Raw genomic sequence first — 18,505 nt, 5'->3', positions numbered from 1 at the left:
TTCATTGCTAGGTAAGCCAAATTAGATGGGTATTTTGTGTATTTAGTATATGCGAACTGCATTTTAACCTCAGTTTATGCTTTCAGGGGCCCTCCAGCATTCACTGGCTGTCTTTGTACAAAACTTACTTAGGGTCTTTATGTCTAAACTTCCTCTTAATTTACTACATACAGTAGTCTAGACAGTTTGTAGACAGTTTAAAAAGCAGAAAGCAAAGTAGTCTGTTTACAGTGTGCTCATGAGATCCCAAAATACACTGCAGCATTAAATAAAATATAGGTTTTACATAATAAATAAATATTAACCTTACTACTTAAACATGCACAATAACATTTGGGCTGTTTATTGAAACTTATTTTTTGTTACTCCTGTAAACAAAAAAAGACAGAGAGACAGTAAGAGAGAGAGAGAGGGAGAGAGAGAGAGAGAGAGAGAGAGAGAGAGAGAGAGAGAAAGGACTGCCAAATGCCTAAATGTTAATGTAAGTTGGTCTCCAGTTGGACACAGGTTTCAATGCATAAGTTATAACTATTTAATAACAACTAATAGTGCAATAATACTACATAAAATAGTCATATATTAAAAAGAATGATTATATGCTGGTACTATTATCCTGTTGGCAGTTTAATAGGAATAATTTCAAGGCAAATATTTCTGCAGCCTGGCAAATGAATAGCTGTGAATTTTATGTTTTGTGGATTTAGAGTTTATTGTACAGTGTACAGAGATTGTATTTTAAGTTTTTATGTGAAGTGGAATAAGGTTTCATACATCCTTTATACCGTTTAAACTCCACACCGACTATAGACGAAAACCCCCAACCCTGGAGGCGTGAGGCCACAATACTAACCACTAAACCACTGTTTCACTTCAATAGAACCATCCAAATTAAAAATAAGAATGAAATGCCCTTTTATCAGTGTTCTGATGTTAATCATACCATTTTTACTATAATCATAGAATTCAGAGATTAATCTTAGGATTCTTACTTTTTTCCCCAAAACTTTGACTTTTTTTTCCAGAATTAAACTTAATCTTGGAATTCTGGAAAAGTTTTATCTCACAATTCCATGCTTGGTCTTAAAAATTTTACTTTAGTTTTAAAATTCTGACTTTAATTTTGTAATTACTTTAATTCCTTATTTCCTCTAGAATTCTGAGTAAAAAAAGTCAGAATTACGAGGGGGAGAGAAAAAAAAAATCTTCTGAGAGAAAAAAAAATCTGAATTCTAAGATTAAAGTCAGAATTCACAGATTAAATTTCAATTATAAAAAAAGGGCAGAATTCTGGGGCAAAAAGTCTAATCTCAGAATTCCATTATTATAGTTGAAATTGGAAGATTTATATATAAAAACCCAGGAAAAAGTAAAAATTCAGGAAAAATAAATAGAATTACAAGACTAAAGTCAAAATTTAAAGATTAAAGTCAGTGTTCTGGGAAATCCATATGGATTCTGAAAAGAAAAAATAGAATTCTGCGGTTAAAGTTAGGTAAAGTTCTTAACGTTTTTGACCACCTATGATTTTTGCTTATATATGAATCAAAATACTTAAATTGTTTCTGGGACTGTAAAGGTATGTAATAAATAAGTCACAGAAATATACAATTTCTATTTTGATATGAATAGTTTCTGAATATCTTACTGTTTTGCTTGTTTATCTTTTTAACACACCCATGTTTCTTCGTCAAATATTTTAACAACCCACAGTCACGTGACTAAATAGGCCTTTTGAAAACGCTCATGGGAAAAAAAATTAAACCTGTAGTTATGTTTGTTAACATATTATACAAATAGATTCAAGATATTTTTTAGCTACCGTTTAAAGAATCAGCAGTTTAGTGATTACACGGTTATTTATATTCTTTGAGGTACAACATAAGCCCAATAGCTAACGTTAGATCTCTACGCCTTGGTCAGGCTCTTGATTTGTAGCTGACTGTGGTGAATGTTATTTGTTGACTTGACTTTTCATTGGAACTTTTTTATTTTTATCTATTTTCCGAAGTCCTAAAAGCCTCATGAAGAGCTGAGAACTGAATTTGATTAGTCAGGTTCCGTGAAGCAGCACGTGAGCTTTGGGGTTTTTTTCCGCCAGAGGGCGCGCGTGCTGCATAAGTCAGGAGTGACGCGATGATAGACGACTGTAAACACCTGACACACGTCACCTCTAATTACTACCTTTATATATAGTAATTTATAAAAAATAATTAAGCATTTTTAGATAAAAATGACTTACTTATTTTTACAAAAAACAAAATGACTTCTCAAGTCCTCCTCAAACTCAGGCATGTAAAAAAAATTCAGTCTTGGTCTTGCCTCAGCTGTCCGAATACACGCTGAACTAGAACTTCTAAATTACTAATATTGTTTCATGAGAAAGGAGTTTTGTTTTTTTTAAGTTTGAATATCCCAGATGTTTATTGATAAATTTAGCCAATCTGGGAAATAAGTTTAACTAGTTGAGCCTGGGCAGCTTTGTTAATGATCAAACAAAGCTGGATTTCTCAGCACACAAGGCAGATGAATCTGATTAGAAAAGAAGCATGCATGTATTTAACCTTATATTTAGAAATATTTTTGAGATTTCAATTTTTCAGTTTTATACGAGAGCCAACACACAGGAACCTGTTTACAAGAGAAAGAGAAGCTGCAAATCATCTAGATAACCATTCCGCCACAGAAGCTTTGATGTTGTATACATTATATAATCTGTTCATTATTAAAGAAACTATCATCAGAAAGAAAAAAAAAAGGCTGAATAATGAAATTAACAAATTATGGAAGAAGAATAAAAATGTTTTTGAAATGCATTCTTTCGAAAACATACAATACAGATGTGCCAGTGCCTCTCGAAAGTAATAAAATCCATAAATGAATTTAAGAAGCAAGGTCTCATTCTGACATCACAAGTCAATTGAGAATTCAAAGTCTATTTAAAAAAATAAAATTGGTACACTCTAAATGTACAACCCATAGAGACACACATGCAGACATGCACACAGATTATTGAACATACAGTATGAAGCTGAAATAAGTTCAAGAGAAGATCATTTATCATTCTCCACAACCACTTGTTCCACAATGTACTGTATGTATACACTTGGAAGAATTTTAAATGTGAAGGAACATACGAAGTGTGGAATGCCGGTGTGGTCTCCTGTTGAGTGTGTCCTATTCCCAAAACAAAACTAAAAGTAGGAATGTTAAACATCCACCAAAAAGACAACCTTTTCCTGCTACTGATAAGAGAGTCTGTTGTAGAATAGTGTCTCGTGACAGAAATATCAGAATTGTGCCTATTTATTGCTTAATCAGCATGAAATCCTGCTGTACTACACTATTCTTTCTCTCTCACACACACACATGCACACACACACACACACACATGCACAAAAGGCAAAGTGAGGTCTCTTCCCTTTTAGATCTAAGCGCTGCAGTATTTAGATGTGTGGATGGAATGTTGTGTGTATCTATATTTAACACTTCGCTGCAGCCTCGGCGCCGGCCCCAGATCCCTGAGCCCTCTTTCAGTGGGAAACTATTTGTGAAACATTTAGGATGAAATAAGGGATATGTTTGATATGTGAAACCTTTAGTGTGTGTGTGTGTGTGTGTGTGTGTGTGTGTGTGTGTGTGTGTGTGTGTGTGTGTGTGTGTGTGTGTGTGTGTGTGTGTGTGTGTGTGCGTGTGTGGCAAATGGCATTATCCCACCCTACCTGCCAATGCCAAACTCATTGTGTCTGTCTTTTACACCTGCACTCCTGGTGACCCTTTAAGTGGACGACCCCCTACAAAAGCACTAGTGGAAACTGCTGAACCTTGGATTGACATAGATTTTTTTTTTTTCCAGAGTGCATTTGAGAGGAAGCAGAGGATTGTGCTACTCCTGCGCCCTGCTGCTCCAGGTCCTGACCGATCTTCCACTGGAATTCCCTGTTCTGCTCTACAACCTCCCACTATGCCACTTTGACAATCTACCCAGGTTACACTCAGGTCTCTCACACAGAGAACAATGGGATACACTGAGGTTAAAGAACCGTAACATATGTCATTCTATTAACATATTTGATAATACTTAGGCCTCGCTTAGACCTGAGTTAACTATCACTGCACTATACATTATATTGTAAATATTTTTGTATGAAATGCAATATAAAACATTCGATACACCCATTTTATGTTATTAGGAAATAGCTAGCAGAGAAGATAATAACAGAACAATAGCTTCACCTTTAGCTTGCTGTCCATAAATTCAACCAACACACACACACACACACACACACACACAGTGCAAGTGTTATCCTTTTAAAGCATAAATGAGATTAAGCACAGAATTAGTGATGATATTGTAAATTATTTATACATAAATGTATGGTCCACATGCACTATTATTTTTTTTTATTAATGTAAAGCTGCTTTGCGACTGACCATTGTTAAAAGCACTACACAAATAAGATTTAATTGAATTGAACTATTATTTAAGCTACCAGAGTAATTCGCATAGCTATTTCCATTAGATAATATTATTCTTCTAACTTCTTTAAATTATTCAGAAACCAGAAATAACACTTGGTCACATATAAACACATATACAGGCTCCATTCTGTGACGTGCTTTCGCCACCATGTAACTGGGATTAGAGGTGAGCAAAGATTAAGCAAATTAAGAGTGAAGCCGTTGCTCAAAATAACCCTCAGTCTTTACAGACTAACTGTTCAACACCGACCAGCATGAGAGAGTTTAACACCTTTTGGTTTAATATGGCAAATTTGGTAAGTGTGGAAATGCTTTTTTCAATGTGATTTTAATTTTAATAGAATATTAAATCATATAAGTCTATTGGCTTTTATAAACAAATTTGTTTACAGAGTTATGGTTTCTGTGTGTATCCAATGCTATACTGTTTTTTTTTTGTGAGCAACTTTAAAAATAAGGGAATTAAATATAAGAAAAAAAAGGTTAATGGTAAATGGCATATATTGTAACCTTAACTGAAAATTTGTAGTCTCTGTTAAAACATTAATTTTATTATAACCTCTAAAATAAATACAGACATTTATCTATAACTGGTAATGTGCGTTTTCATTTATTCATTTACTTATTTTCCTTTTTTTTGTGGTTACCTAAATATCTATCACAGTTGTTAGCACTTAAGTAACAAAACAAAAAAAAAAAAGTAATCTGTTATTTAAATATATTATTATTATAAAAAAAACACACAAATAACATAACGCATGCATCAAGGTATGCCGTTTTTTCCCTTTGTTTTGAATAATTTTATTGCTGCAGCATTGTGGTTCTTTTAAATCTTGTTTTCTTGTTCTGATTAGTCATTGGTAGGTAGTATTTCTTATTACTCACCAATTACTTCATTACTTCAAATTGTTCAGATAGTAAATCAGATTAAATTAAGCTGCTGTCCATGTTTTTGTGTTTGCCTCCGGTGTGTTGATTACAGTTAATGAGATAAAGGGATATTCAGTACTCTGACGCATTCTGATTTCAGTCATAACATTTAGAGATTGTATGATAAGTCTTGTTATATGTAAGCATTTCCATTTCCAAAAAAATCTCTTTTAAAACCCTGGTGCGAAAACATTTTAATTTGTTACAGGATGGGACCAGATTATTATTTTTTATTTTATTTTTATTTTTTTTATTGCTTATTCTGGTCTATTTCTGCTCCTGAATAGACCAGTGCAATCTAATAATTTTTATTTATCTTTTTAAACAAATTTTTTGGGTATTTTCAACGATTTTTTCTCTAATTTACTCGTTTCCAATTCCTCCTCCGTCACTAGGGGGCTCTACATTAAGGCTACTACTACCACTCAGTCAGGACGGCAGAAGACTATCATGTGTTTTCTCCCAACCACTTGACGTCAGCCAACCGCATCTTTTTCAAACCGCTCGCTCACGCATCGTTGGGGGCGGCGTAATACACTTGCATGAGCTCGCAGACGCCTCTGATTGGCTGTAGAGCCGTTATTAATGTGGGAGCAGTAAGTACCTCTTATCCCTCCCCTCTGAGAGAGCTCGGCCAATCAGCTCTCTCTAGACCTTCGGCTGGGAGAGTTTACAACATCACCCGGGAATCGAACTTCCGATTATGAAAATAATACTTCATACAGAATGATTTGTTTAAATTACTTTGATTGTTGTCACTCAGACCTGACTAATGTAAACACATTAGGAATAAAGAAATGATGACATTTTTAACAGCATTTAATAATTAAACAATATCACATGAGAGGGAGTAGTGTATTGCTGGATATAGCATGGCTGTAATGCAGTAGCCATACAGTCTGACGCTAGTCATATCCATATATCATATAACAGTTGCTATATCCTACAATACAGCACGACCTCAAGTCTGAGTATGGCTTTTATACAGCATTTCCTCAAACACATTTATTATCAACAGATTATGATTTTTTACTGTGCTCCACCAACACACATCCTTCCACAACTAATGGAACTGAGTAACTGCAACTAGTAGAGCTGGTGACCACCTGTTAGTGTATTATAATATATATTAAGATAATAAATATTATTATATCCTAATAATAAAAAAATCTTAACACTTGCTCACTGACAATTTTCTGTCCAACTTGTTCCTAATGTTGTCTAGTGCCAGGGCATCATTATATACAGTTCTGAACATAAGCAGTTCTCTACCATTGATCCATGACTGTGGGAGTCATTCAATGGGCTTCAAGGGGATATTTTTCCTATGTGAAAGATCTATGCTCTTATGTAAAAGATCTATTGTTGTGAAGCACACTTAACCATTGTAGCGAGTTTGGACTTGAATAAGTTTGACTGACATAATCCTAGGACTTTCCAGCTGGCACATGTGAGATCAGGTTTTATCATCTTAGGATCAATAGGAATATAGTCTGTCTTATTAATTATGTGCACTCATTTCTTTTCTCTCTCTTTCTCTCTCTCTGTCTTTCTCTCTGTCTCTCTTTCTGACTGTCTTTATAGGCTATGTTTACAGAGAGATTATGAATGATACTACATCATTGCAGAAAGCTGAACTACAGGAACAGTTACCTGGCACTGGCAATACTTTGGTACCATCACGGCAGCCATATATGAGTGGAACCTTTGCCTCAAGGCGTGTGTGCTTCTATAAAAGCGGAGATGCCCAGTTTAGTGGTTTGCCTGTGGTCATCAACAGCCGCAAATTCAAGACCTTTGAGGCATTGTTAGACAGCCTGTCCAAGAGTGTTCCACTGCCATTTGGAGTCCGCACTATTACAACACCAAGGGGCCTTACCACAGTTCATTCTCTTGACCAGCTTCATCACGGCCATTCATACATCTGCTCAGATAAACGCACTGTCAAGCCCATCGACTTGGAACAAGCACGCCGCAAACCACCACCTTGGTACCATGCCAGGCCTGTCAGCAGCAGGCACCTAAAAGATAGAAAAATTCCTGGCCAACAGAATACAAGACGGAATAAGCACTCTTCACTTCTACACACCCCAAAGCGGCTGGTAGTTTTCCACAATGGAGATCCAGAAGTCAAGCATACTCTTCTCCTGCAGAAGAGGAACACACATTCTTTCGAGGCACTTCTTGATCATATATCTGAAGTCATGTGCTTTCCAGTGCACAAATTATACACACCAGATGGAAGGAGGGTGAGAATTTGATTAATGTTTCATCTTTTATTTTTTCTTTTAAAATTTTTATGGTAGGTTTTTTTTTCACCTTTTTTGTCACCCACAGTTCAGCTAGCGCAACTTGCTAGAATTTACTGATGAAACAAGGTGTCTTCTTATCTGTGAATGAAGCCAACTGTGCTGTGAAGGTTTACATTCATGTTTCTATGATCCATTAAAAAAAAACTAAAATAATATAAAAAGGTCATTTTATAGAGTGACCATTTATTTTAAGGTGATTAAACAATTAACAAAGTCCACCCATAGCAGTTATCATTAACTAATAATGAAATTCTTTATTAGAAAATCTAGCCATTTTATTGTTTTTATGGATTATTTAAATATGTGTAAATAAAGGGTTTATTTTTGTTAAATTACAAAATAGTAACTTATAAAAAATTAAAGTTAAGAGCTGTATAAAATTTACAATTTAATTGGGACCAGTTTTCTAATTAATAATTAAAATATATTTTTTGTTGTTTTTCTGGAAATTAAACTCATTTAAAATATAAATTACCATTAACTACCATTTCAAATAAATTAACCATTTTCTTAAAAGGTTAATTGTTATAATATTTTTAAATGTATCCATTCACATTTCAGTAAATTACTTTAATTTAATTTAATATAGTATATTCAATATACCATCCATAAGCAATGTAAGTTAAACTGCTTGAATGCTTTTGATTAAAATATCCACTGTGAAAAAAAGCCAGTAATTTGAAGAATTCCATTTTCATGTGATTTAGGGTTACTAAACATGCTTATAGATTATTTCGAAAAGTTTGACCATGTAACCATACTGGTGTATAATGATTATTCCCCCCTCACTCTGAGTTTGTCTATAGTTGGTATGAGCATAAATAACATGGTTAAAGATGGCCTATCACCTTGCAGCATTAAGCTGCTTGTCCATTTCATCCTATTATGCTGGCTTGCATCCAGCGACAAAGCCCTGGACAGTGGGAATGTCTTAAATACTCTGTAGTCAAGACAACTTACCCCTGAGTACTACTGCAAATTTTATTATTTATTGCATTCAATTCAATCATGTTAGTATTTAAGATTGTGGCTAGATGTTTCATAGGACACTGTTTATAGAACAATTACAAAATGATCACATAATACAATATGTAGAATTAATCATTTTACTTCACTTCTTAGTAGCATTGTTGATATAATAATAGAACATTGACATTAGCAATAATATTTTTTTTTGGCATTGCTCTTCTTTTGAAAAAATAGTTTTTCTGTATTACAGGTGGATGGACTTCCTGCTCTGATCTTGTGTTCAGGTGTATTGGTAGCTGCTGGCAGAGAGCCATTTAGAAAAAGAAAATATGACATTCAAAAGCCCTTTGCTCCAACTTGGCTGCCAGCAAAAAGTGTAGGACGACTGCCTCCTGTTACTAGTAAGTGTAATATTCTTTATCCAATTTAAATAGTGATTACAGAATATTTCAGGACCTTTTAACGGTATCCATAGAGTTTTTAAATATAAAAATGAAGCCACGCTTGATCTAATCAGATCTATTTTCACCTTTAATTAAGGAGTATCACATGAGAGGGAGTGTTGTTGTACTGAATATCAGCACAGAAGTGATGCAGCCAGGGTAAAGAAGATATCACATCCATGCTGATATTGTGATAGTGATTAAATACAACACTCTTAGAATTTACATTTACAAAACACATTTTTTTCCGACAGATTATGAGCTGCTCTCCCCTCTTTAAAGTAATGCAGAATGTAATGACCTACTTTCACCCATGCTGGCGGCCGATAGTGTAATTAATGATTGTTAAACACCTGTTGTGTGGAGTGATACATAAACATCCCAGTGCTGTTAAGCTCTATATCACAACTCGTGGAAAGATTCTGTTCCAATCAGATTACTAACTCGGTATAATGTGATACAGCTTCCAAGAAAACTCAAGTTAAACAGACTCTAGGGGAAAAAAACTTGTAATGCCTTTTACATTATTTTTATGGCATTTGGCAGATGCCCTGACCCAGAGTGACTTATGTTTATGAGCAGTTGAGCATTAAGGGCCTTGGTAAAGGGCCCAGCTGTGGCAGTTTGGCAATGCTGGGATTAGACCTCAACTTTTTGATAAGTAGCCCAACATCTTAACCACTGACCTTCCACACAGTTTTATAATGGGGCATTTGACTGTCTGCAAAATTAAAACTCACATTCAAAAGAATTCCATCCACTGGAAAATAATGAAGTGATTCTGATTTACCCCAAATAACGATCAACTGTTTATTAGGACTTTCTTGACATATTGGTTTCCTTTAAATGCTGAGGTTGATCAACAGAAAGCATACAGAGCATGCTCATTGTATTATTGTCAAAAGGTAATGATCAGGAAAGGTGTACAAAAGAATTTCTAAAATATTAGATGCACTGTGGATCCCTTTATAGGCCACCATTAATGAATAGAGAAAATTTGCGTGACATTAATAAAAACGGAGCATTCTTCCAAAATGATGAAAAGACAAAACAAAAACTTAGCAATAACATGGCCAAAAGATATTAAAAGAGCTGCCGCCTGAAATTTCGGGCAAGTTATGGTCACTTCTTGCATGTAACAATAAGCTCTCATATCGTAACATACCGTACAGGGTATGATGAATTGTGGCTATATAAAAGTCTTTGAAGAAAAAAGCTAATTTTAATTTTGGACATTGTGGCAAAATGTGTTGATAAATTAAATGTTATTTTTTGGATGTTATTCCATAAGAAGATATACACAAGATAGGTTTAGTGAGGAAAAACTTATTATCTATTATTATTAAGAGAGAAATTAGCAGCAGGTGATACTCATGAAATGCCCATGATTAGGTAATCATCTAGGTCTATAAAAACAAATCCATTTGCAGTTTGGTGTTCTGGAGTAGTCTCCACCAAGAAGAAAGGACATCAACTATGACCTCAGAGAAGCAATTCCTCTTTACAGCTGCAAATTCTACAGTTATAAGAATCATGTACACATGAAAAGCACTGCTGTCATATTAATATTTCCCACAAGAGTGGATGTCCTAACAAATGCAGTCAAAGATTAGACCATTTAATGCACAGAGATATAACAAAAAGCCAAAATGTCAATTAAGCAAAAAAAAAAAAAAGTTTATGTTCATGACACCACAATCAAAAAAAGGTTGAAAGGCTGAATGGAATATGCAGGAGTGGAGACCCTTCTCTCCAAATTGAAAATGCAGCACAAATTAGATTCACAAACTTGCATCTGAACAAATTGTAAAATTTAAGGAACAATATCTTTTGGACTGATCCCACAGTGGAGATTTTAATCATCATGTACACCACAGTGATAATTTGGGTTTATTTTGCAGCCACAACACCTGTGGAACATGCAGTCACTGAGGCAACAAGGAACTACTCATATACTGGCAAAAAGTTCCTTGTTGCCTCAGTGATTACTCAGCATTTTTTTTTTTCCTTACCAATTTTTGTATCAATACTCATAGAGAAATATGGAAAATATTAATTTTAAACTATAATTTTTTGAAGCGAGACAGTATAACAGTGAAAAATGGCCATTTTGGGGGCACATCTCTCAAACAGCTAAAGTTAGGAAGTTGATTTTTTAGGGAAGCAAAATGGATCACATCCATGTTGCATAAGCTTAAGAAGTGTTTTGGTCATAGGCTTTTGTTGTCATTTTAACAATATAAAGTCGGTAGACAATAAAATTAAACAACGTTCCTAAAGGATCTTATAAACGCAACATATAATTTTAATACAATCAAGCAAGTAAGCAAAGAAAAAAATATGAAAATTGACTGCAACTGTAATTCTATTGTAATTGACTGTAAATGTATTGGAATTGAACTGTCTGTGGTTGAGATTATCTGAGGAACGCTGAGACACAAGCTACCTGCAGTAATCAGCTTAACCTAGATCTTGCAACATGCTTCATAACTCATTCACATCAGTGCTGGTTCTAACCCTGATTTCTTCTTTTTTTTCCCCCACTAATGCTTTCATTGTGGTTTGGCCTGGATAATCAAATTGTTACCCTGGAATCCTCCTGACACATCTACTTCTTCCACACCTGTGATTTGTGGTAAAATTCTTTTCTGTTTTATTCCTCTGCTGCTTTGTTTTATATAGAAAAAAAGAAATCTGTAACTAGCAGCATCAAATCTCGACCTTTCTCACCATCTTCAGAGCATTACATAGTAAATCAGTTACGGAACAGTTTTGCAGAAAGTACATATGACTGCACTGGTTCTATTGAAATGGAGATGGGTCAGCTACTGGGATCTGCCGCAGAGACGGATACAGTCACCTGCATGGATGGTGACAATAATGAATACCTCTGCATGCCCAGTGATGATGACATTGAAAAATCATTTCGAGTCAATGAAGATGGGAGCATGACTGTAGAGATGAAGGTGCGCTTGACTATTAAAGAGGAGGAGACTGTTCATTGGACAACAACACTCAGTCGGCAAAGTTTTACAAGTGAAATTAAATCTAACTTAAATTCAGATTATGATCTAGGAGCAGTTTTAGCTGACAATATTCTTGCCGATGTTGACACTGATGCCTCGGCAATCCAAAGATGTCATAAAGAATATAGCATTGTTTCCAATAACAAATGTCTTCCTGCACAGAATGAAGAAATGGCAGATGGGGGGGTGGAGGAAAGCATCAGAATACAAGAGCCTGAGGAGAAACAAATATCTGATAAGCCTGAGAGCCAGGATACCGTCTTGGACATCTGTAGTGAAGAGGCACGCAATGTAAAACAGTGCAATAAATACCCATTACCCAAACCACGTAAGGCAGGCACCTCACAATTGCAGGCTAGTTTGTATAAATCTTCAGAGAATCTTCAACTACAGGACAGTGGGCAGGAGACAGTGCTTCAGAGCTATGAGGAGCGAACCTATCAAAGGTGTTTCCTTACCAATACTCAGGGAATAGGCACATCTGATACAGTACCCCCTGACACTGTTCCCTTGAAGTCTGAGCCTAGACCTGACCCTTATTATGCATCTCTTCAAAGACAGGAAACGTTCCTTTCCTCATTGGAGCTCCAAACATCATGTGAAAGAAACAACCCTACAGACCTAAAAAACAAAAAATCTGAAATGCATTCTCCTCTGACTAACTCTTCTAAAACAACAATTCCTAGAATGACTTCAACAGCAGATATTACCAAGAAAAGAAAGAAAATAAGAGTTATAGTGAAAAAGAGTCATATTTTCCATATGGCCACTCATGAATACAGGAGGAAAGATACCAAAATTGACATTCTGAAAGAGATAAAGAAAATAAGAGCTGCTATCTTTAAACAAGCCAGAGTTATGAGAGGTATGACTAAACAGTACAGAGTCAAACCTGTCCAGGAATTATTAAAAGGTAAAAGAACTAATCTACCTTTGAGTTGTGAAAGTGGTTCTCCCACATTGAACAAAACGTTTCAGATTAAAATTCCCAATAAATTTCATGTGAAAGAGCATTATACCAATAAGAAGAATCCTGCCACAGCAGAGATATATCCGAATAAACTAAGTGAAAGTGTGACTTCACACAAAAAAAAATTACTTAATGTATCAATAAATAAATGTTCCCTAACACGACAAACATCAATGCAAGAAGAGCAAGAGACACAAAAGCAAGAGACAGAAGAGTTTAAAGACCGTACTTCCTCCCCTGCTCTGCATTGCTCTTCCTCAGTCTTAAACGAATACGTAGAATTCTGGCTACAGATGAGTGAAGAAGGACAATCACCCAACAAGGAACAGGTACCACCATCCACGTCTTCACAGGACTTAATCTGTGAGACTGCATGCTCTAGACTGGCAGCAAAGAAGAATAAACCACCTCCTGTATTACCATCTACTAATATGCCAAGGTTGTCAAAGAAAAAGATATTCAATTCTTCTCCAAAAAGAATTACATTCCCCACAGTTTCTGCTCAAGAGACCTCATCTCTATCTCAGATTAACACATTAAATGAAGAAATAAATTCATCTCAAAGTAACGCTTCAGGGAACATACCTTTACCAGTGACTCCCTTATTAACAAATCATTCCTGGAAAAGAACATCTTCAGAAGATAATTCCTCACCAGATAAAAATTCATTTAGCGAAATTATTGCTCATGACGTTTCACAAGAAAATATGCACTTGTCAAGGAACATATTAAATAATCCAGACAGAACTAATTATGTTGTTTTAGACAATTTTAGTAAATTGTCTTTAAAACAAGAAATAATGCAACTTCGCCACAAGGTAAAAAGAGATAAAAACACAGATGAGCCTTTGGGTAACACATTTGAATGTGTAAACAACAATGAGAAACAAACACCTCCTACCAGGAATCCTACTTCAGAAAAGATTCTATCCAGCCAGAATTCCTTAGAACAAATACCCCGAAACAACACTTTGTCCAAGGCATCACTATTCAGCAATCAAGGTGCGGAGAAAACAGCCCTTTCTAAAAATGCAACATTTGACAAAAAGCCAAAACCCGGGCACTCAGGTATGATCAAGGGAATGGTGAGCACATGTGAAAATGATAAAAGTACATCTTTATGTCCACTTTCAGGGAAAGAACTGTTAGTTTTCCCAGGGAAAAAATCTGACACAGTCAAAATGGAAGTAAGGCCTGATATGAGGCATGTTCTAGAAGAGCTCTGCCATTCCATTCATTTACTCCGTGAAGCAACACAGCACAAGCAGCGGTCCTGTTTGGAGAAATCCAATAGTATGCCAGACTTTTCCTCACACTTGGCATCTACTTTCGGTTCCTCATCAAGGGTGCTCCTAGCATTTCTTTCAGTCATGATTTTAAGGGATGGTCTGGAGAACCTAAATGCACTCCGGCAAGCCGAGAACAGCCTGAGCTGCTCAGAGGCTTTACTTATGCTACAGTCTCTTAAAGAGATGGCAGCTATTGAGGATGCAGAGGAGCTGAGAGCCAACTTAAACGCTCTGCAGAATTCAGCATCAGATCAGTTACTCCAGAGCTGGAAACATTTCCAACAACTGAGCAATACAGCTACGAGTTCCTGTATCACACCAGAGTACACCAGAGGTAGATGTAGCAGTGTGTCAAGCTCTGAAGAGGAGGCAGTTAAAGGGCTTATGGAAGAACTAGGCGTTCCAGACACAGTTAGAGAAGAGTTGGCTGCTCTCCACACCCAAGAAAATAGGAGCATCAAGGGTAATCAAGTTGATAAGTCAGAAGACTTGCTGGAGACAATTTCAGAGACTAAGGTAAATAGATATACAGAATCAGACTTAAGTGAAGAAACATTCAGTATCCCTAGATGTGTGCTTGAAGATATAAACACATATGTTAAATCGGTCATTGAAAAAGCAGTTCATATACATAGAAATCCTGAAGGCACTGACAAAGAAATCAAAGTGTTAACTTGTGAACAGGAAATAAATTCCTGTCCCATGGAGAGAATACAACAGACTCACAACATACTAGACTCTAACATCTGTGAAAACACCTTGGAAGAAAAGCAACAAAGAACTGAGGAAAAAGATACAAGATATAAAGGGAAACAGGAAACATATCCAAAGCAGGAAATAAATGTGAAAGAGATCAAAGACAGTGTAATGTGTGAACAGAGTGGAGTTGCACATGGAAATATTATATCTAAGAGTGACAGTGTAGAGAAAAATTACATTGGGAAGACTGATCCTAAAAATTCTCAGCCACAAGACAGCAATAAAGCAAGGGAGGAAGTGAAAGACATGAGGGATGCAAATGAAATGGACAGTGGTAGAATTACTAAAGTAAACTCAAAATTCTCAGAGTCAAGTGAGAGTAAAGATGACTTGACAACCTGTGAAGAGGAGAAATCCAGCTTAGAACAAGATAGCTGTGATGAAAAGCATAGGGACGTTGCTGAAGATTGGATCTGTGATAAAGTAGAAAGTCTTCAAGTAAATCCATCAAGTTGTTTACAACACAAGTCCTCCAAAACTGAACACCAAACAAAATGTCAAAATCAACGACCGGTGAGTCAAGAACACACGCAGTTAAACAATAAACAAGAGAGTGTGAAGAAGAACATTGGACAACCTGAAATGCAAAGAACAGAGAAGGTTCATTCTGAGGACCAGCTCATGATTGTGGAGGCACCTGCAAAATGCTGCGAAATTCATCAAGAAAATGTTAATAATCAAAAGAAATGTAGCCATAAAGAGGCTGTAGACTGTGACAGAAAGACTGTACATACTAAAAAGAAAAACAGTTCAATAACAAAGCTAATTGGTAGCCTGGAAACATGTACACAAACGTCTAGCAGTAAACCTCATAAATCAGTAAACAGATTTGTGGCTCAGACAGAAGTATCAGACCCAAATTATTTAAATGATGAACCTTTAACTGATAAGCTCATAGACACAACCTTAGAAGAACATTTATCTTCGTTAACATTTAGCTATGATTCCCAAAGCAGCTCTTTGGCACAAGAGACAGAAAGAAGCGCTCAGGCTAACAGAGTGAAGTCCATCAGGGATATGTTTCTTGCTAAGAGTCAAACAATAATCCAGAATGGGCAAAGACAACAACATAGTCCAAATTCTGACCTTTCTGATTCCCAGCCTACAGACAGTGGGGGAAACTGGTCACAAGAGACATCCAGTGGAGAGGATGTCCCCAAAGGTTTCGTCAGGAGAACCATTGAGAGACTCTACGGAAGAGGTAGTTCAGGTGGTATAGGTACAAATAATATCAAATCGCCTTCTGCTTTCAAGGCCAAGCAAAGAGAAGGTCTTGGGAGAACAAATGTATCTAGTCTGGCTTCCTACCATGAAAATCGTACTCAAGTAATGACTGACCTATCGTACTTTAGTGCCACAAACACATCTGATGTCTTTCAAGCACCAACTGATTGTTTCACACCGAATGAACATGCACGATCTGAAGAGGCTAATCTTATTGATAAAGGTCACTGGTTTGTTGCAGAGAACCAGATTCGTAAATCCTCTCCAGAACTCGAGGAAGGTCATAGAAAAGGAGAAAACATCGAAACCATTTCAGGTGAGGTTGATAAACAACCTGTGCAGGAAGATGCTCTTGATGGGGCTCTGCCTTCCACAAAGCTCGAAAAGTGGCCTGGGTCACCAAGTTCAAAGTTTACTTATTTCAACCTTCCGAGTGCAAGTGACTCGGAGCAGGAACCAGAAGAAAAAAAGGAGGTTAGATTGATACCTGAAACACAGGTACATAAAACCATGGCTGAGCGAAACAGCATTCCACTTGCTTCAAGCCCACCAGTCTTAAAGAAACCAAACAATAAGGTGCACCCACTGACAAAAGCTACCACAATGACTGTGGTTAGCCAGCCAGTTAAAGGACAGAGTGCACAAACAGGGCTCATGAAGCAATCTGCAGATCCTGATGCCCTGGAGATGCTGTTTGTATTTTGTGGGCAACACTGTCCCTTACTGTAAACTACATGTTTATTAATTCACATTGCCCCAGAATACTTAAATATATGTAACAAACTCCAATACTCATGATGACCTCTGCTGCCTTATGTTCCTTGTTAGCATTCTGGCTTTTTGAAAGGCAACAGTTCCTGGAGGTGCTGAAAATGATCATGTGCGCCACCTTGATTTATGAAGCACATCTGCTAGTTACTGATTAGCACTTAAGGTGACAGAACATGAATAATTTAGTGCCTAATCTCTCTTTATAACACCGAACTGTCAATTGTTCAGTGCTTGTGTTCATACCTTTTAATGAAAAAATAGAAATTGTGGTTAATTCAATTCATAGAAAAAATGCCAGTCTATATTCTAAGCTTCTCTTATGGAATTGGCCCAGTGACGTGTTGGTGATGTTAAAGAGATGTAGCACGAGCTTGCTTGTTTAAAGCATGCATGCATTAACTATGAGGCTGGGTAAAGAAAAGCTTGTTTAGTGACTTGAATGCCAACCTGATCATTATGGTAATCTCATTTGGGCCAAACACTTAAAAGTGTCACAGACTAATATGATATCACATAAATAAGGATGGGTTCCTTGTTTAGTCTGGTTCATCTCAAGGTTTCTTCCTATTGTCATCTTGCTCATCAGGGACAAACCAAGAACAATAATTAATATATATTTCCCTAAATCCTGTAAATCTGCTTTGTACAATTGTTGCCATGTAACTATTGTTAAATTATATATTTATAAATGATAACTTCAAAGCACTTAAGTCGCTCTGGATAAGGGCGTCTGCCAAATGCTGTAAACGTAAAGGGTGAAAATGTTATACAAACTAAAAATTTAAATTGAGATATTAGATTTAGCTCCCAATACGTGACCCAGAAGTGAATGATGGAATATAATAACATTAACAATGACGGATAATTATATTTACACAGGCCATTGATGTCACTTGTGAGTACTGTACTAGTATAATATTTACTTAATTAATATGTGTACCTTATATACTGCATTTCTGCATTTACTAGCACTTGGTTAGACACTGTTGGAGACATGGTCTATTTGTTTTCACAATGTCGTATATGTTATTATTAAATGTCTCTATGTACAAATTTGCTAAGATAGATCCAAAAATATAAACCTGTACATTAAGTTGAAAAAAAGGCACTAAAACCGGCTTTCGATTTTGTTGTTGTTGTTGTTTGTATTAAAAGTTTTTTTTCTCCTTTTAACTATAGTTTACATACTTGATGTTTATTTATTGGTCAATGTTTATTCTTGTCTTTCACATTAAATGTCTACCACTAGATGGCAGCATGAAATTCTTTTTGCATACAAAGCTGGATACTGTAGCACATTTTGCTGTAAATAATGCCTTAGGCTTTGTGAATC

At 36.0% G+C, this 18,505-nt stretch overlaps 1 protein-coding gene across 1 annotated transcript; it reads left to right on the top strand.

The window, feature by feature from the left end:
* Positions 1-4,713: 4,713 nt before the first annotated feature.
* On the top strand, positions 4,714-18,505 carry LOC128528559 (oxygen-regulated protein 1-like). The gene is made up of 4 exons (XM_053501503.1): positions 4,714-4,775; positions 6,994-7,658; positions 8,941-9,091; positions 11,816-18,505. The coding sequence occupies exons 2-4, from the start codon at positions 7,014-7,016 to the stop codon at positions 17,128-17,130; spliced, it is 6,111 nt and encodes a 2,036-aa protein (XP_053357478.1). The 5' UTR covers positions 4,714-4,775; positions 6,994-7,013; the 3' UTR covers positions 17,131-18,505.

Source organism: Clarias gariepinus, chromosome 1 (genome assembly GCF_024256425.1).
Source record: "Clarias gariepinus isolate MV-2021 ecotype Netherlands chromosome 1, CGAR_prim_01v2, whole genome shotgun sequence".
In the NCBI taxonomy this organism is placed as follows: domain Eukaryota; kingdom Metazoa; phylum Chordata; class Actinopteri; order Siluriformes; family Clariidae; genus Clarias; species Clarias gariepinus.
This window is presented reverse-complemented; position numbering and strand designations above follow the sequence as displayed.

Bases quoted from the DNA above. Each gene is read 5' to 3' on its own strand.
- LOC128528559 (XM_053501503.1), top strand. From the start codon at position 7,014: ATGAATGATACTACATCATTGCAGAAAGCTGAACTACAGGAACAGTTA. The intron at 7,659-8,940 runs GTGAGAATTTGA...TCTGTATTACAG, and splicing joins ACACACCAGATGGAAGGAGG to GTGGATGGACTTCCTGCTCT. The intron at 9,092-11,815 runs GTAAGTGTAATA...TGTTTTATATAG, and splicing joins ACGACTGCCTCCTGTTACTA to AAAAAAAGAAATCTGTAACT.